General features: G+C 46.0%; 1 protein-coding gene across 1 annotated transcript in view; it reads right to left on the bottom strand.

Moving 5' to 3' along the window:
* Window positions 1-17,935, bottom strand: part of PSME1 (proteasome activator subunit 1) — a 40,731-nt gene extending 22,796 nt beyond the window's left edge. The window contains exons 1-3 of the mRNA XM_063913639.1: window positions 17,792-17,935; window positions 12,251-12,283; window positions 11,755-11,817 (exon numbers count right to left, since the gene is read on the bottom strand). Of these exons, the coding sequence (XP_063769709.1) occupies window positions 11,755-11,817; window positions 12,251-12,283; window positions 17,792-17,830 (135 nt within the window). The 5' untranslated portion in view covers window positions 17,831-17,935. The remainder of the gene's footprint in view (window positions 1-11,754; window positions 11,818-12,250; window positions 12,284-17,791) is intronic.
* Between the last annotated feature and the right edge of the window lie 2,635 nt (window positions 17,936-20,570).

The raw sequence follows: 20,570 nt of genomic DNA, 5'->3' as shown, positions 1-20,570 counted from the left end.
ATCATACAGGACAAACAGAGAGTCTGATTATCTGTGACGAGCAGTCCTCTTCACATAGATTTTCAAAGCCTTAATAACACCCAAGGACTTTGATGAAATTGAGGAGTCAGTAGCAACTGGCACCACAAATGGTCAGCTCTATCTTCATGGAAGATTAAGTAAGGGCTCTTAAAGGACGAAACCTCCAACTCCGACACACGTCTAGCAGAATCTAAGGCCAACAACGTGACAGCCTTCCTTGAAAGAAATATGACCTCAACCTTCTGTAGAGGTTTAAACAGTCCGATTGGAGGAACTGCAACACCAAGTTAAGGTCCCAAGGTGCCGCAGATGGTACAAAGGGAGGTTGGATGTGCAGAACTCCCTCTCAAAAAGGTCTGAACCTCAGGGAGGGCAGCCAATCGTTTTGAAGAAAATGGCTAGGGCCAAAATCTGGACCTGTACAGATCCCCAAACTCAGACCCATATCCACACCTGCTTGCAGGAAGAGGAGAAACCGTCCCAGTTGATTTCCAAATACGATGGTAATGTTTAGACGTTACTCCTTTCCTAGCCTGTATCAGGGTAGGAATAACAGTGTTCGGAAGGCCTTCCGAGTTAGTATAAGGCGTTCAACCTCCACGCCGTCAAACGTAGCCGCGGTAAGTCTTGATTGGCGAACGGCCCCTGCTGCAGCAGGTCCTCCCGAAGAGGAAGAGGCCTTGTCTCTTCTTGCAATCGAGTCAGAAGGTCCGCATACCAAGCCCATCTTGGTCACTTTCGTCCTCCTTATGAGCTTTTAGAACCCTTGGAAGGAGTGGAAGTGTGGGATACACCGACTGGAACACCCACGGAGACACCCGGGCGTGGGGTCCTTGTGGGTCCCTCGAACTGGAACAATAGCGTTGAAGCTTCTTGTTGAGACGAGAGGCCATCATGTCCGTTTTGGGAAAACCCAAAGGTCTGTTATTTCCCTGAACATCTCCAGATGGAAACCCCACTCCCCTGGATGGAGAACTTGTCTGCTGAGGAAGTCTGCTTCCGAGTTGACTCCCGGAAGGAAGATTGCTGACAGCGCCAATGCGTGTTTTACTGCCCCGAGGATGATTCTCGTCACCTCTGACATTGCAGTTCTGCTCTTCATTCCGCCCTGTCGGTTTATGTAAGACACTGTCATTACATTGTCCGAGTACACTTGAATGGCCCGATTTCTTATAAGATGGGCCGCCAAAGAAGACCGTTGTATACGCTGAGCGGTAGTTCGGCTTCCAGACTAGACCACTTTCCCAGGAAGGTTTCCCCTGAGGTGACTGCACTCAGCCTCGGAGGCTTGCATCTGTGGTCAGAAGGATCCAGTGCTGGATCCCGAACCTGCGGCCCTCCAGAAGGTGAGGTAATTGGAGCCACCAGAGGAGTGAAATCCTGGCCCTTGGCGACAGATGTGTTCTCTGTTGCACGCGTAGATGAGATCCGGACCACGTGTTCAGGAAATCCAGGTGGAAGGGCAGGTATGAAGCCTACCATACTAGAGTACCTCGTAAGAGGCCACCATCTTTCCCAGGAGGTGAAAGCATTGATGAACCGACACCCGGGCTGGCTACAGGACATCCCGGCCCATTGTTTGTATCACTAACGTAGAAGATATACCCTCTGCACGTCTGCGTCGAGGGTCAGTCCCCGAAAGGACAACCTCCTGGTTGGTTCCAAATGTGATTTTTGAAATAATCAGAATCCCACCACGGACTCCAAGTAGGCGGATCGCGAGAACAAAGGTCAGCAACATTTCTACCTTGGACGATACCCTTGACAGTAGATCGTCCAGATGCGGAATCATGTTCACCCCGCTTGCGGAGGAGAACCAGCACCTCTGCCATCACCTTGGTGAACACCCTTGGTGTTGTGGAGAGGCCAAATGGCATAGCCTGGAATAGGCAATGACTGTCCCATAGTGCGAATCGGAGATCAGCCTGATGTGGCGGCCACATTGGAATGAGGAGGTACGCATCCTTGATATCCAGTAATACCAGGAATTCCCTCTCATCCAGAGCTGATATCACCGTCCGTAGAGACACCCGTTTGAACAGGAACTCCCTCAGGAAGTGGTTCAGTCATCCCCGGTTCAAATGGGTCAGACCGAACCATCCGGTTGCGGTACCACGAAAAGGTTCGAATAGTAACCTTCGTTATACAAAGAAGGTGGAAAAGGCACAAGTACCTCTGACTCCACCAACTTCTGGACTGTCTCTTTCAGGACAGTCCTGCCTGCCAGCAGAGCTGGCCAGCCTGATTTTGAAAAAATCGGTGAGGAGGGAGATGAAATTCCAGCCTGTACCCCTGGGACATTGCACTCAGGGATCCAGGCAGGACGACACCCAGACATGACTGAAACGTCTGAGCTGCGCTCCCACCGGCCCCACCACCGGGGCGTGCAGTCCACCGTCATGCGGAGGACCTCGGTGGACCTGAAACAGGCGCCTGGTCCTGGGAACCTGCAGTAGCCAGTTTCTTGGACTTGTTCCTACCTCCCCGAAAGGAGGTGTTGGATGGCTAGGCTTCTCTGGCTTGGCAGCCTCACAGGGCTGTGATGCAGTTGAAGAAAAAAGGTTTCTTCGGAGCAGGCGTAGCTGAGGGAAGAAAGGGTGTCTTACCCACTGCAGACGTGGAGAACCACATATCTAGCGCTTCCCCAAACAGCCTGACCTGTGCAGGGTAGGGTCTCCACACTTCTCCTGGATTCCGCGTCGGCAGACCACTGACGTAGCCACAGTCCACGACGAGCTGAGACCGACATGGAAGAGATTCCTGCAGCCATGGAACCCAGGTCTTTCATGGATTCAGTCAGAAACCCAGCCGAACCCTGAATGTGATGCAAAAACAATTCAACATAATTTTTGTCCATTTTATCCAAATCCTCAAGTAACGTGCCTGACCACTTTACTATAGACTTGGCAATACATGCACTAGCAATAGTGGGACTTTACATTGCCCCTGAAGCCGTGCACACTGATCTGAGCGTATTATCAAGTTTACGGTCAGCCGGCTTCAACACCGGATGGGTTTCCCACTCTGTCCTATCCTCCACCGGGAAAGGAAAAGCCACCTGGATCCTCCTAGGGATCTGGAATATTTGGCAGGATTAACCCATGCTTTTTCAAATAAAGCATTTAATTCCTTTGACACAGGGAAGGTTAGCGAGGCTCCCTTATCAGTGAAGGGAGCCTCCTCAACCTGCTAGGTGTTGTATCAGAAATATTCAACACATCCCTAATAGCCTCTACCATTAACAGCACTTGTGCAAGAGATGCCGCCCCCCCAAACATATCCCCGTCACCATCTGCAGTGTCAGAATTGGTATCCGTGTCATCTTGCATAACCGGCGCAAGAACACGTGTTTGGGAACATATAGTGGGGGGCCCTGAGGCGACAGTACTGGGCCAGACTGCCATAGAGTCCTGTAAAGCCTGAGGTGCAAATCCAGCCTGTGCAGCTCTATTATAATTCTGAGAAATCACAGATTCGACAGAGGAAAAATACTCAGGTTCCCTTGCTGTTAAACTGTGCTAAACCAGTGCTATCCTGATTACATGGGATGGGATCACCCTGAGAGGATAAATCCTCCGCAGCATATGACACAGTGTCCCTGGACATAGCTAAAGGAAACCACCAAACACTCCACACGCACACAGGTGAGGGCAGACAGAGTGTCCCCCCCCCCCCCAGGAATGGCAAGAGAGACACAGAGATTGGAGCCAACCCACACACAGCGCTTTTATCTAAAGGGAGACCCCTTATCAGCGCTGACTGTGCACCTTAATAGGATACACAGTCATTTTGCAGCCTCTCTCCACCCTTCTACAACCCCCTGGTACTGTGAGAGATAGCTGGAGTTGCTGTGGAGGGACCTGCTTCTCCTGATCAGCGCTGTGCAGGCAGGAAAATGGCGCTGAACGCTGCTGGGTCCTCTCTGAGGAGAAGCTCCACCCCCGAAATGGCGCTGTCTTCCACCTCACCATGGATTATACTGGCCTGAGGATTTACTGCTGGCTGAGATCCGCGGACCCCGACAGGCTTCTGGACCAGTGTAGGGGGTAGCGCTGGCCCAGGGCGCCCCTCACAGCACCACACCATGTACCGCTGAGCCTTCCCAGGAGCGCAGTTAATACTGCACTCCCATCCCCACTGCCACCATTTTCACACCGGCCCCCCGCTTGCTAGGGGGGTTGGTGACTTACTCGCCACAATCTTCAGCTCTGTAAGGGGGTGGCGGCATGCTGCCAGGGCGAGCGATCCCCTGTGGCGGGGAGCGATCTATCCTCTCAGGAGCTCAGTGTCCTGTCAGCGGAGTAAGTGGCTCAGACCCCGCAGGGTGGACACTACTCCCCCCCCCTTAGTCCCACGCTACAGGGAGGCTGTTGCCAGCAGCCTCCCTGTAAAATAAAAAACCCTAAAACAAAGTTTTACTAGAGAAGCTCTGGAGAACTCCCCTAGCTGTGACCGGTTCCTCCGGGCACATTTTCTAAACTGAGTCTGGTAGGAGGGGCATAGAGCAAACTCTTAAAGTGCCAATGGCTCCTGGTGGACCCGTCTATACCCCATGGTACTAATGTGGACCCCAGCATCCCCTAGGACATAAAATAAAGATGAATGCAGCAATGTACAGAGTCATCCTGGATGAAAACCTGCTCCAGAACGCTCTTGACCTCAGACTGGGGTGACGGTTCATCTTTCAGCAGGACAACGACTCTAAGCACACAGCCAAGATATCAAAGGAGTGGCTTCAGGACAACTCTGTGAATCTCCTTGATGGCCCAGCCAAGCTCAGACTTGAATCCGATTGAACATCTCTGGAGAGATCTGAAAATGGCTATGCACCAACGCTTCCCATCCAACCTGATAAAGCTTGAGAGGTGCTGCAAAGAGGAATGAGCGAAACTACCCATAGACAGGTGTGCCAAGCTTGCGGCATCATATTCAAAAAGACTTAAGGCTGTACTTGCTGCCAAAGGTGCATCAACAAAGTATTGAGCAAAGGCTGTGAATACTTATGTACACGTGATTTCTTAGTTTTTTATTTTTAATAAATTTGCAAAAATCTCAAAAAAACTTTTTTCACGTTGTCATTATGGGCTATTGTGTGTAGAATTTTGAGGGACAAAATTAATTTATTCCAGTTTGGAATAAGGCTGTAACATGGCAAAATGTGGAAAAAGTGAAGCGCTGTGAATACTTTCCGGATGCAATGTATGTACTCTATTAATTACACCATTTGGCCTTTTATGTTGAGTGAAGTTTCTGGTGAGAGGGTATATCCTTTAGGAACACCATTTAGAACATCTATTCATTCTATTATCGTGGGTATCCACAAATCAAAAGGCATTGCACGTTACCACTAATGTCAGTATATGAATATCTAATCTTATTTAGCGCCCCCTGATTCTGTTTTGTGATATATATACGGTCAAGTCACATTATTATGACCCACCATCTAATAGCCAGCGTAACCACTGTGTGCAGCACAGACAGCAGCTAGACAGGTTGAACTGTCACTTTATACACAAGTCTGGTAGCCCCCAGGTTAATTTTGGCTGTGTCCTGCACCACTGTAGCGTATCGGTCAGCTCACGCACATTTGTAGCCAAAGTTCACTACTCACATCAATGGCACGTGGTGCTCTGCAGTTTCCACGTCGGTTATTTGCAATGGTGACATTTGTCCAGTCACGATACACCTTCACCACAGCAGCACGTGAACAGTTCACAAACTGCGCTGTTTCAGAAAAACTGCCATCCTAGTCCCGAAAGCTGATAATCAGTCCTTTCTGCAACTCGGATAAATCTCCCCTATTACCCATGACAGCAACGAGTGATATGTGTGGAGACGGCCTACCGTACACCTTATATAGCACCCAAGCCAGCACTCAACACGTGACGTACTTCATGGGCTACGCAATGCCAACGTCAAATGTAGGACGTGGTTATAATACTGTGACTCGACCGTGTATATGTATTATATATATATATATATATATATATATATATATATATATATATATATATATATATATATATATATATATATATATATATATATAAAGTTCTGGCACTCACTACTAGCATCATTGCTTGACCCCGTTGACCTCCGTAAGGATGAAGCATACAAGACACTCCGCATTTGTAGAAATAGACAGATGGCGGCACTCAGAGACAATAAAGACATCATACCACCAGGTTGATGCCAACGTTTCAAAGCATGTGCTTTTTAACATACCAAAATCCTGTTTTCTCCTTTATCCACTAGGGGACACTGGAGGCTTATTACAGTGGGGACGTGCCAGAACACAATTCATGGGCAGGAGAACGCTGAAACACCTGCAACACAGAGCGGCCAAATTGAGTCAGGGGCCGCAAAGGTATCAAATTGTTAAAATCTGACAAGAGTATTTTGTCCTGCCCAGGTAGCTGCATGACACAGTTGCGTGGCTGAAACCCCTTGGGCAGCCGCCCATGAGCGTCCCACTGAATGTGTGGAGTGTGCAGAAATGGATGCCATTGGAGTTTGAGAAAAAGCCAGACAGGATTGTCGAATAGTGAGTCGAATCCAGCGAGCCAACGTCTGCTTTGACACAGGTCACCCCAGCTTAGCTGGATCATAGAAGATGACCTGCTGAATTAAGGCAATGTCCTGTAATAGTCTCTCCTTTCACTGACCCTTTATGAGGAGATCGTCTAGGTAAGGAATAATGGTCACCTCCTTCGCAAGGTGAATCGTCATCACCGCCATCACCTTTGTGAGCTCTCGTGGCCCGGGTGATAGGTAAAATGGGAGTCCCTTACCGCAAATCTGAGGTAGGCCTAATGCAGTTCCTAGATTGAAATGTGGAGATAGGCGTCCTTGATAGCTAGTGATACAAGGAACTCCTGGGTGTCCAGCTTCGCAATTACTGAGTGGAGGGATTCCATCTTGAATTTTAAATCCGTTAGAAATGGATTTAGGAATTTCAAATTCAGAATTTGCCTGATGGGAGCATCCAGTTTTGGTACAATGAACAGGTTTGAGTCTATTGGTGAGGGGGGACAGGAAGCAGCACCTCTGAATTCAAGAGTTTTGCAATTGCCTCCTGTAATACCACACTATTTCCTTCTGAATCTGGTAAACCTGAGGTGAAGAAATGATGAGGGGGCTGGAAAAGAAAATCTATTTTGTATCCCTGGTTGACTAGGCTTCGCACCCAAGCATCTCAATAGGTTTTCCCCAAAATCTCTCTGAACTTCAAGAGGCAGGCTCCCAGCATAGGATCTCCCAGGTGGGAGAGTAGCCTGGCATGCAGTAGGTTTACTGGTAGACTTAGGCTCCTGATGTCCTGGAGCTGCTGCAGATATACCTCTGCCTCTGGTGCCCCTACAGGTAGAAGAGGAGCCTCTGGCTCTACCTCTAAACTTGGAGGGTACACAAAAGAAACTAAAAGAGGGCCCAGAGTATGACTTTCTGGTATTCAGAGATGCTGAAGGCAGATAAATGGATTTCCCACCTGTAGCTTGAGAGATCCACTTATCCAGTTCAGGGCCAAATAAGATATCGCCTAAAAAAGGAAGAGCCTCTAAAGCTCTCTTGGATTCTGCATCTGCTAGCCACTGACAAAGCCATAAGGCTCTACGGGGCTGAGATTGCCAAAGCAGAAATACGAGAACCAAGCATGCCCACATCTCTGGAAGCATCTCCTAAGTACAAAGCAGACTTGCGTATACTGTATATGCTCTGCTAAAGTGACAGGCACTGCTCGTAGGAGACCATCTTGCAACCATGTTGATAGCTGTTTAGCCCAGCCTCTAAGGCCTTGTTAAACTAGGGGCGAAAAACTATCCCTGCTGCTTTGTATATAGACTTCAGGGTAGCTTCCAATTTACGATCTGACAGTTCCTTCAAGGAGGTAGCGCCCGGAATCTGTAATATTGTTTTCTTCGACCAACGGTAAATGGAAAGCACTGCTGGAGGAGTCTCCCACTGTATTCTGCTATCTGGATAAGGATAAGAGGCATGAAGATGCTTTGAAACATGAAATGTTTCATCAGGATGTTTCCAAGCCAAAGCTAATTGGTCATCTAATTACTATGAGACTGGGAATGTGAGCAAAGACATTTTGTTTTTTACTAAAAAAGAATACTGTGAAGGTCTCATTTCTGTGTCGGAGACCTTAAACACCTGACGCATGGCCAAAATAAGTGCCTCTATGCCCTGGGAAACTACCTCCAAGTCCTCCTCTGCCTCGTTGATAAATTGACCCTTCTCTATAGTGGAAGTATGTTCCTCTTCCTCAGAGTCTGATTGTAAGACAGTAAAAGTCTCTTCTTTGAGGTAGTCTTTCTTACAGAAGCAGATGGCTGTTTTGTAGGAGCCATGGCCCTTGGTCCTTGTCAGTCCCTCCACCAACCTAGCTAAAGCCTGCGCCCAAGCCGGTTCTGGTGTCGGCCCCATTAGAGATCTGGATGTTTCTCTGTCCCTTCAAGAGGCAGCTAGTTCAGAGGATAAATCTGACATTACTCCTGCGAGTGTGGACACCCTCAAATTAACACATTTTTTAGACACATGATCAAAGTGTTATAGCCGAGTGCATCCATCTTCAGCCTACATAATTTTGTGGAGAAATTAAAGTCATAACTCATTAGGGTGAAGGTCCTAAAGTTATAGTAGTGAAAATATATGCCAAGCACATTTAACTATACAGAAGCTAGACCTAGTTTTAGATATCGCTCTAAAAACAATAGCCCTTGCTGCTTACATCCCTCAAGTATCCTTTAGGTGAGTTGCGCTCCTCATCTCACTGATAGGTCTTGGATCTGCTGAATGCAAAAAGGATCTTTACCTATCTTGCATTACCTATTGTCATAACTAATTAAGCAATTGATGTTTGATTTGTATAATTTTAATTTAATAAAATAAACATATTAATTCTGAATAGTTAAATACACAAGGTATTTAGGGTTCTCAGACTCCATTTTGTCCCACTCGATTACTGCCCCACTCGATTACTGCGATCTGTAGATGGGATTTTTAGCAGTACCTAGAATCTCCCGTAATTCATCTGGGGGTCAAGCTTTTAGTCATGCGGCTCCGACTCTATGGAACTCACTTCCCTGCACAGTGCGAGAGGCCCCAACTATAGAATCCTTCAAAAGTAGACTCAAGACTTTCCTGTTTACTCAAGCATTTCCATAATGTTCCTTTTAGTATCTTCATGCTTGTGAATTTTATGAAAAGCTTTTCTGTACTTCATTATTTTCTGTACTATATTATGCTATGTATCTGTTAAACGCCTTGAGTCCTATTGGAGAAAGAGCGCTATATAAATAAAATTATTATTATTATTAAATGAATGTAACTCTTTCCCCACAGTCTCAGTTATCTGTGTAGAACAAGGAATGTGTCTAGCTACAGTTATTGGGAAATAGTGTCAAACATAATATATTTTATGAACACAATTAAAAGTTGTTATGCATATTTCTCATACACGTTCACATAATTATCTAGTTTAAATTGTTGCTAAAGTAGCCAGATGTCTGTCCTTGGCATTGTTATTTAATTAATTTGAAGCCAGCTAGAACAAATCTGTAAATTTAAGAGAATTATGATCTTAGGGACAATTAAAGCTTTAAGTAAAAATGGGCATTATACATGAAATATAATCATCTAAATCTGTGTTAAGAGTCAAAATACCAAGGGGTCAGTCCAATTGTGGGCGATGTTTTCACCCCCGCAAGTTAGTTGCAGCCCCATAGGGATACTGTACGTACATGCGAATTCAGGGGGAGATGCAAGCTGCAATGACATTGCCTTCGTGTCCACGCCATTGCAACAGCAACTTGCACCCTTCACAACTGAATTGACCCCCATGATTCAAAGTACTGTAAGAAAAAAAATTAAGTATTTAGAAAATATGCTTTGAATCGGGAATCCAGGTATAGATAATTGTCTGTCTACAATTTTAACAAGTGGTCTGCTTATCCAACCAATTACGGTGTTTATATTGTTAAGCACGTAGGTGTTGATAAGAACAAAGCTGTGAATCCTGAAACTAAAGAGAAATAAGTTAACTAATATGATGAGCTAAGGAGAAAAACTCAAAGATCAATCACCGACAAACTGATTGACTTCTGAGTTGGATTAGGAGAGGGGCCATAGGAGCAGTCGTGCCCCTCCATTAATCCAACTCCGAGTAATAGCGGTGGCCAAAGATGCGTCTCCAGTGAGTCTCGCGGGATGATGAGGTATAATCCCGCAAGACAATGGGCAGTCTGGCCCTGAGTGATGTGCTATGAATAATACGGAATATGCATCTGCTTAGTTAATTAGAAGTTAATAAATAAAAGAGTGAGTTGAGACATGTTAGGTTTCTGGATACAAATCTCTGTAAATGCATTTACTTTGTGCTGTGCACAAGAAGAATTGGCTTTGCATGCTATTTTTTTTTTTTTTTTTTTTGTACGAATACTTAAGGTAAACCTTTTCTACTTCAACCCTTTGGTATTGACATTTCAGTTATTATAACTTTGATACTGAACTTTCAAATATAATTTTCTACCATCTGTGCTCCCAACAACAATTCATTTCTACACATATATTTGTGGGTGTGGATCATAGGGTCGACAGTAACTAGGTCGACAGTCATTAGGTCGACCACTATTGGGTGACAGTGACTAGGTCAACACCTGAAATAGATCGAAACGGTCATTAGGTCGACATGGATAAAGGTCGACAAGAGTTTTTAATATATTTTGGTGTCGTGTTCTTTGTAAAGTGACCGGAAACCCCAATTAGTGCACTGTATCCCCTCGCCATGCTTCGGGCAAGGTGCCTCGCTGCGCTCGGCACAGGTTACTATTCCCAATCGTAGTTCACGTGGATCGTAAAGTATGAAAACGTTAAAAAAAATATTTTTACAAAAACTCATGTCGACCTTCTCATGTGCCGACCTTTGCCATGTCGACCTAGTGACAATGTCGACCTAATGCATGTCGTCCAATAGTGGTCACCCTAATGAGTGTCAACCTAAGTGCTATAGACCTGAAGACCAGATACCATATTTGCAGTGGCACGTTCCAAAAGCCCCAAGCAGACACACTCCTATGTATCCACAAGATCGCCTACGGGAGCGTTTGTTCAAAACTAAATAAGCTTTGCACCTAGGGGGTCATTCAGACCTGATCGCACGCTAGATTTTCTCGCTGCGATCAGGTCAGAACTGCGCATGCGTATGCACCGCAATGCGCAGGCGTGTCGTACGGGTGCAAAGCGGGTCGTTGCTGTGCGATGGATTTTACGAAGAATCCATTCGCACAGCCGATCGCATGGAGACTGACAGGAAGAGGGCGTTTGTGGGTGGCAACTGACCGTTTTCTGGGAGTGTTTGGAAAAAACGCAGGCAGGCGTGTCCCAAGTTTTTGCAGGGCGGGTGTCTGACGTCAACTCCGGGACCTGACAAGTTGAAGTGATCGCAGTGGCTGGGTAAGTTGTGGCCAACTCAGAAACTGCACAAAACTTTTTTTGTAGTGCTTGGCCGCACATGCGATCGCACGCTTGCAAAGCAAAAATACACTACCCTATAGGCGGCGACTATCTGAACGCAGCGCTGCAAAAAATAGCTAGCGAGTGATCAGGTCTGAATGACCCCCCCCAGTTCACAATTAAAATGCTCTTAATAACCCTTACTATGTAGCTTTCTAATACCCAAGGTTACAAACAGTAATGTATCTTTAGTTACTGGGAATGCATCCAACTTACACTGATGAGTTTGTCTAGCTCAGTAATCTTCTGTGGAAATCCCACTGATATTAGCTCGTCAGCCTGTGGAAGTAAAGGGAACAGTGTGAGAGGGAGAGAGCTGAGGGTGAAAAGCGACTGACAACACCAAGGCTAGGGTCACACATAGTGTTTTAGCGGGTCTCGCTGCAGGGTTCACACATATGAGGCCTCGCCGGATGCCGCAGAACAGGATCTGGCCAGTGTCACGATGGGATTTGAAGTGGAACACAGTGCACAGCGCACTGTGTAAACACATACATTCAAGTATATGTGTTCTACTTGAAATCCGGTCATCCTGTCATCCTGCTCAATCGCAGCATGCTGTGGTTGGATCCGGTGGGTGGGTGGTTGCGGCACCGCCGCATATGTGTAGATGGCCGCATAGGAATCCATGTGCAGGCTTCTACCTGCCAAGCTAAAATGCTATGTGTGGCACCAGCCTAATGACTCAGGTAACAGAATAACAGCTCCTTACCTCCTTACAGAGTTGACTGCGGAATGCATCCACCTGTAACAAGACAGATGGTTAACAAATTGGTTTGGTTATGAATATGGTTTCGATCTTTGCTTTATGTAACAATATTAATGGTAGACAGCTTTCCCTGATAGTCCAGGAACAGATCCAATATTTAAACAAGTCTAAAAGCAGTCAGCTACAATTCCCGTCACAGCAGAATCTTCTTAATATGGACTAACAACAATATCCAGCTGTAGGGTCTAATCACTGAACAACCAATATCCAATTTCACTATCCAATTTGGCCACATACGTGTGTAACAGTGTTGGACAGAATCTACTGATCAGAAGTCATACCAAATGGCCAGGAGTCTGGAGCAGCATTAGCTTGGCTACCCTGTGACAACACAAACATAGCCATAACCGAGTCGATATCCAGGTCTCCGACGGTCCTGTCTTCACCTGCAGTCCAGTGTGAGAAACGTGGAGGCGAAGGCAGGTATATCCTGCACGTGCTCTGGCGGCTGAGCTCAGGGAGGCTGCAGTGGCTGCTGGGACCTCAAGGGGGCAGAGCCAGAATGTATGCCAGGCAGAAAACAAGGAAGTAATTAACTTCCCAGCTTCAGACTACACTATCCTGAGATGGCGACCCTGAACACACATGAGAAGAAGAAAGCACTGCTTTCCATCTTTTGATGAATCACACTCAGTACGGTGATGCAATTCAGCCACAGAGCGCCGGTGCAGCTGGAGAAGTCAGGAACTTCTCCACGGAATTGCACTTAGCATAGAAAAGTCCTGTTTACTGCAAAATAGGGTTTATCTCTGCTCCATGAATAGATTGCAATATAATCTACCAGTATGCTTTTGGACTGTGTGGGAATACCAGGAAGAAACCCATGCTGGGAACACACAATTCGCACTCAGGACACTAGTCAGGAATCCAACTTTTGACCTCAGCACTACTGTACTGTATGTACACATATGTGACTTAGGGGGACATGTACTAAGCAGTAATAAAAGTGGAGAAGTGACCCAGTGGAGAAGTTGCCCATGGCAACCAGTCAGCATTGACGTAACATTTATATTTGCATATTATAAACACATACAGAGCATCTGATTGGTTGCCATGGGTAACTTCTCCACTGGCTCACTTCTCCACGTTTATCACTGCTTAATACATGTCCACCTTAATGCTGTATCAGGATAACAATAAAATCTAAACATGTTTCACACAATAAAAGTGTCCGTTCACAACTTTACATAATGTTGGACAGGCTTGGACAGATATAGGGCTCGATTTAAGAATGAGCCATAACCCTTTTAGCACTCACTAAAGAGTTATGACATCAATTCAGTACTTAGCACACAGCGGATGACTTTACCCCCTTACGCCATCTATAGATGGTGTTAGCGTTAGTTTCCATTGCTGCCAATGGGGACCCAGAAATTGTCTTTCTGACATCAGTAAAGCTTTCCACGCTTTCCAGAATCTCTGCTGAGTTCAGCTTGAGCTCACTGAACAGGTAAATACAATGGCATTTGTTAGTATCACTGTGCCCAGACACAAGTATTATTAAATGGAGCCCATAATCATCCCAATCACTGGAGTTTACTTTTCGGAAGACTTCCAACTTCTGGAAGTCTACGTAGGGGTCCTGGATACTTCTCAAACCTCCGGCAACTAATGCTGAGAAGAGGGTGAGGTCGCAATTTACTATGAATTGCTCCATCACACTGCTCCCAACAACATAGTTATTGGGCGGGATTCAATTCTTTTCACCCCTTTCCACACCCGTTCTGTTTCTGCCCTCAGGGGCGTGGTATCATTATTTCAGCTCGCTACCCCCGGAGTAGGGAGGCACCCAACCCTTTACATGGCTTAACCTGATCACTATGGGCGCAATATGTGCGATAACGGAGATCATTTTAGAGAGGAAATTGGGCGTGATATATCATTTGAATCCCACCCATTATGTCACAAGGTGGCACCTAAATTATGTGATTGTCAACACAATGCCACCCCATACCCTATCCCTGTTGCACAGATCATCAAGCAACGACATTTTTTGTTCTGAGCATGAGATCTAGGCAGTTTTGTAGTTCAGTTGGTCACAGGTTTGATGCATGATTAATTTGAAAGCAACCAACTTGCCCACTAGATCTACACAATGGGGCAGATGTACTAAGCAGGGCCGCCATCCCGGGCCTGTATAGAAAAGGAGCCCGGGTGGCAGTGGCGTGGATTAGCTAGTGCACCGGCAGGCAGCAGCCATGGAGAGACAGGGGCAGCGCCAGTGCCATTTCAAATGTGGCAACGGGCGTGAGCCAATAGGAGCTTGTGGACTGGCAGTCAATAAGGAGCCACGGGCTCCCGGCAGCATCCGACTTTCACTGAGCGACGTTAGGCAGCCGGCACGTATGTGCTTGCATTGTCATCCTATCGGGTTGGGTTTAGAATGCCGGCGTTTGGGATGCTGGCAGTCATAATACCGTCAGCGGCATCCCTGAATGTGAGAATCCCGACAGCCTAACCCTAATCCTCCCCATGGGTGGCTAAATCCAGGGACGTGCGGTGAGGTAAATGGCTCAGGAGGCACTGGCTAGCAACAGAGCCAGATTTACACACTAAGCCAAAGGGTTCATGTGGGTATTATACACAGGGGCAGCAGTATATACTGCTGGAAATCTGGTGAGTTTTGATAAGAGATGTGTGGAAAAAAGATAAGCTGGTGAGGCACTGCCTCACTTGTCATAGACTTTTTACTTCAGAGTTTTGACTATAAAAATTATTAGAATAATACAAAACAAGATATTTCTAAAGCTGTGTACACACAGTGCAATATTTCTTTCGATTTTGCACTATATTTTCTTACGATTTTGACTATATAGTCAAAATCGTAAGAAAATATAGTGCATTTTGCACCGTGTGTATAGTCCTTGTGATTCCGATGTGCGGTCCCGCGGGATTGGCATCGCAAGGAAAAATACACAGGCAGCCCAACATTGACTATATCGGCGGGGCCGGGCTCCAGCCGCGTCGAATAGTCAATGTCGGGCTTACGGAGCATCGCGCCGTGTGTACGCAGCCTAATAGATTCTTTGTATTTTTCATATACTTAATAAAGTCAAAACGTTAGTATATACTGTTAGTATGACAGGAAAGGCTCTGCATCACCTCACTCCATGTCACTGCCTAAACCTAACCCCCCCCCCGATCCCTCCCTAACTCTTACCTAACCCTTACCCTCCCCTTCCATTAAGTGTCGGGATTTAGACTGACCCCCTTAGCATCTCTAATGTTGGCGGGTATGCAGACAGGGACACCTATCCTCATACACACAGCCGATCCCCATCTTTAATCAGTCCCCCTGTCTCATACTTGCCAAGGAAGTTCCCACTATCTCTCCTATTCCAACACCCTCTCTGCCTAAGAGTACATCCCTTATATTACCCACATATCGCCAGTCACTCACCTACTCCACAGTCCACCTCATCACTCATTCAAAACGGGTGGGACGCGTGGCTAAGGGGGGACTGTGAGCGATCACGTAGGACTCATTCTGCTCATGTGCAGAATGGGTCTTGTGCACAAACAGTCTCACAAACATATTTCTCTGAATCAGACAGCCTGACATGAGGTTTGTGTGAATACTGCTGGCAAACTCATAAGGCCAAGACAGAACAAACTTGTTGAGGTTTCACAATTTCTCTAGGCCATAGGTTCTCAAACTTGGTCCTCAGGACCCCACACAGTGCATGTTTTGCAGGTAACCCGGCAAGTGCACAGGTGTATTAATTACTCACTGACACATTTTAAAAGGTCCACTGGTGGAGCTAATTATCTCACTTGCGATTCTGTGAGGAGACCTGCAAAACATGCACTGTGTGGGGTCCTGAGGACCGAGTTTGAGAACCTATGCTCTAGGCCAGGCATTCCCAACCACGGTCCTCAAGGCACACCAACAGTGCAGGTTTTAGTGATATCCAGGCTTCAGCACAGGTGACTTAATTAGTAGCTCAGTTATATTGATTTAACCATCTGTGCTGCAGCCTGGATATCACTAAAACCTGCACTGTTGGTTTTACAGTATATTGGGGCGATTCTCTGTGATGCACGGGACAGCTACACAAATTCAAACAACATACTTCTCCAAAATACCAAGATTTTAGTGGGTCTTTAGTTCTAGGGTAAGGCATTGCTACTAAGCAATTAAGTTTTCATATAACAACAATTTCTTAACAGACCAGTTTAAAAGGAAAAAAAATGTAAAAGCATGTGATACACAGTACTTTATGTTCACTTTGTGGAAATCACCCATTTTCAGACCTCATCAGACAAGTGTGTATATTAACAACATACCCTGACTGCATAACCTGACTGCATGCAAGAGAGCTGTAATGATATTTAATCCTCGCTCGGTTTGTAATTTAATCCTCATGTAACTTGTTTTTCAGATCTTATGCTAGCGGAATTGCAGATCGTATTCTTTTACTTTCTGTATTGTCAGACTCCTCTGTTTTCAACTGTCAAAAAAATCTCTATTAACTTTAACTGTATACATGTCCGAATTGCTGGCGGTAACATTTATATGAAGCAATTATTTGTACAAGCCACTTATATACTAACCGCAGTTGGTATATCTGTCTCACAGCACTGGGGTCATAAGTTTGATTTCAACCACAGCCCTTTTCTGTGTGAAGATAATATATCCTCCCTTGTTTGTGTGGGTATTACTGTGTTGTGTTGTGTTGGTATCAGCTGCTCTGCCATTGACGGTAGATGCGGTTTACCACCATCGACGATTAACCATAGATGGTGAGCAATCGGTGGTTAGGCTATGCACATGCGTATAGCGGGGCCGGCAATCACATCGAGGGACAGTCACCGATGTTTGCCTTACTATCAGCGACTTTCTATCGACTGTGAAGACACCACCGCCATCAGACCATCAATGGTTGCTAATTGGCTTTTATCAAAATTAACACCAGTGTGTGTTTATGTATCTGTGTAGTAAGTTATATGGAATGTAAACTATACATATACAGTATATAAATCTATCACAGGAAGTTACGCTAAGTACAGCTGCAGGCCTCATCCTTATGACAAGGCTGTTTTTACAATACACGTGTGTGTGTGTGTGTGTGTGTGTGTGTGTGTGTGTGTGTGTGTGTGTGTGTGTGTGTCATCTTAGGTGGTATGACATTGTGCAGTTTAATGTGAAGTTAATATATGACCCTGTGGCAGTACCTTACTCCTACAGATAGACATCATGTGCATGCAACACTCTTATCTACCTACTCGTGAATCTATTAAATGTGTGTAATATACGTATATGTACATACAGTATGTGGTTGGAGGTGCTCACAGTACCCTGCACACATCCCGTCCTTACTCACATGACTAAAGTATGAAATGTGCCAAGCACAGAGATAGTTAGGGGCTGAAAAGCACCCACAGAGGGGACACCTTTGTATGTATAATATATGGACCTAGAACAAATACATGCTTACATAATACAGTATATAGGGACACAAATAAACCTGCTCTTCCCCTCACCTTGTTTACAGCTTCTGGGGAAACACGTAAGTCTGCCATTTCCTTACAGTGATTACAGGCAGGGAGAACGTCGTCTGCTCCGTCTTCGTTCTTCCTATAGCAGTGACTGTAGACGTTACAGTTTAAGAGAAAGTGAAAGTAAAGACGAAGGGACTTTACGAGGAGGAGGGGCGAGGCCGTGTATGGGAAGAGGAAAAGGGTTAAAAGTAAAACGTGGATGGACTCGGGGAGGGGGGTTTAGCTGTCTATAGAAACAAGGGATAGTGAATAATATGATGTAGAAACAACATAGATGAGAGAAGAATAGGGGAATAAAGTGATGTCTGCTAAGGAGGTGAGAATATAATAACAAAGAGGTAGATATACTTGTGGACATGTATGTATGCATCATTTGTATGTATGTATAAATGAAATAAAATAGGCTGCAAGAACAATTTAATTTACAACATTGAAAATAAATACATATATTTAAATGAAGGTGAAATATCCTATGGTACACCAAAGAGTGCGCTCTAGTTTACAAATGTCTACTGTTTTTGTACAAATTAGGGAACATCTTAACATTCTATAAGTCAGAAAATAAATATCACCCTACCTACACAATCAAATAGATCATTATTAAAGGTTTAAAAAAATCTGCCAAATAAAGGACTGAAGTTACAAGTTATAACAAGAGCTACTGTAGCTTCCATAAACCCACCATGAATCATAAACACATCATAATCTATGATTTATTCACATTAATGCACACAAATCAATCCTAATTTAAAGAAACATATTCTGCAGGAGCCATGAATAATGCACAATCACAAATAGAGTATTTTCTGCAGGATCCTTGTTAATTTATGTAAATTCACTGTGAATCCATTATAAGATCCGGGTGGATTTTTAGGATCTGTTTTAGAAATGTCCAACAGTCCGTACACTGGCTGCAGAGGCTGCCAGTAACTGACATCACAACTGGGCGGGCACATGTAAATGCCTGCCCAGTTTTGACATCACATCATGCAAGACACATCGGGCCGACAATCGATAAAGGTGGGTACCATTGGCGTTTCTATAATGGGTGCAGTGTGTGCGGTGCACACACTGCACCCATTTCTCCTATACTTACCTTTCCGGAGTCCATCGCTGACCGTGTGTGGGCCTCCTCCTCTCCCGTAGCCGGCACGCCGCTGCTAGCGCACTGACCACTAGAGACTCTGGCACAGTGCCAGAGGCTACAGCGCATGCACAGGACTGCGGAAAAATGTTGCGGCGGACATTTTTCGTAGTCCTGCGCATGCGCTGTAGACTCTGGCACTGTGCCAGAGTCTAGAGCGCTAGCAGTGGCATGACGGCTACGGGAGAGGAGGGGGCCCACACACGGAGTCTGACACGGGTTCCCTCCTCTCTAGAGACGCCCCTGGTGGGTACGCATGGCAGCTGATCAGGAAAACTCTCCCAATCATTCATCTTGTGTGTCCTCAGCGTAACCCCCCTTTCAGCTCCTGTGAGCACTGTACAAACGGTGCAGACTATAGCACAGTGTGCACGGCGCTCCTACGTGCTTTTATGGAATCGGTTGGTCGAAGCTTTAATTAAACACACATAAGATTCGGCCATCTGATCCTGGGAAAAGTTTGTCGGCGGTAACGGGGTGGCTAATAAAAGCCAGATGTGTAGCAACCGTTTTGGAGAAGTGTAACCGAATGTGACTTCAATCCCATGCAGTCAAAATGGCTCTGGTCATCAGTTCCATCAGCCGGCCTGAGCAGCAGTAGGGTTACTCACAAGGTCGATTAAGAACCGATGTGTGTCCAATAGTTGTGTCTTAGTACTCATGCAGCGGGTCTGAGATGCATCCATTGTCCATCTCAATAAAAACCGGACAGATGCGACATTTGCATATTTTCGCACAGCTGCTGCATAAAAATTTGCAGCTGAATGCATGTCTGTACATCTCAGAATATGCCCTTAACATGGATGGATGGTTTTGCGTGAATTTAGAGTGGATGTGGCTTTTAGTGTGGGTCCTGCTTTGTATGTGAATTGGTATCCAGATGGGTCACACTTTTTGTATGATTTAGTGTGGATACAGTAAGATCTGGGTGTGTTTCTGTGAATTTAGGATGGATCCAGATAGGTGTGTGTGTGTCATTTCATTGTGGTTCCATCTATATATTTTTGTGTGTGGATTTAGGGTCTGATTCAGACCTGATCGGTGCTACACATATTTGCACAGCAGCGATAAGGTCTGAACTGCGCATGTGCATGCGCCGGCGCATGGCAGACAGCCGACGGCTGTTGTAGCCCTTTGATCGGCTCTGCCTGAGTGACAGGCAGAGGCGGTCGCTGGGCGGGAGGTGACGGGCTGGCGGTGTTTAGCCGCCGTTTAGAGGCGCGGTCTGGGCAATGCAGGCGTGCCCAGACCGTAGGGGGGCGTGCCGCGGCAGCTGCGTGACGTAACACGCAGTCGCTGCAACCCGGGCAACGACGAGTAGCTTCCTGCCAGCACGCAGGAGCTGCACTGGCTGGGAGCTTCTCCTGAAGTACAAAAGCATTGCTGCTGTGCGATGCTTTTCTACTTGTGCGACGGGGCAGGGACTGACATGCGGGGCGGGCTAGCCCTGTGCTGGGTGTCCCCCCACATGTCAGTGTGACTGATCGTAGATGTGCTAAATTTAGTACATCTACGATCAGGTCTGAATTAGCCCCTTAGTGCATTATACCTCCCAACTTAGGTGGGACGAGAGACCCATCCACATCTCAGATGCGGATGGGATGTGATCAATTTTCC

The sequence above is a fragment of the Pseudophryne corroboree genome, chromosome 1 (genome assembly GCF_028390025.1).
Source record: "Pseudophryne corroboree isolate aPseCor3 chromosome 1, aPseCor3.hap2, whole genome shotgun sequence".
Lineage (NCBI taxonomy): Eukaryota > Metazoa > Chordata > Amphibia > Anura > Myobatrachidae > Pseudophryne > Pseudophryne corroboree.
Note: the sequence above shows the minus strand (reverse complement) of the source record. Positions and strands in the feature narration are given on the sequence as shown.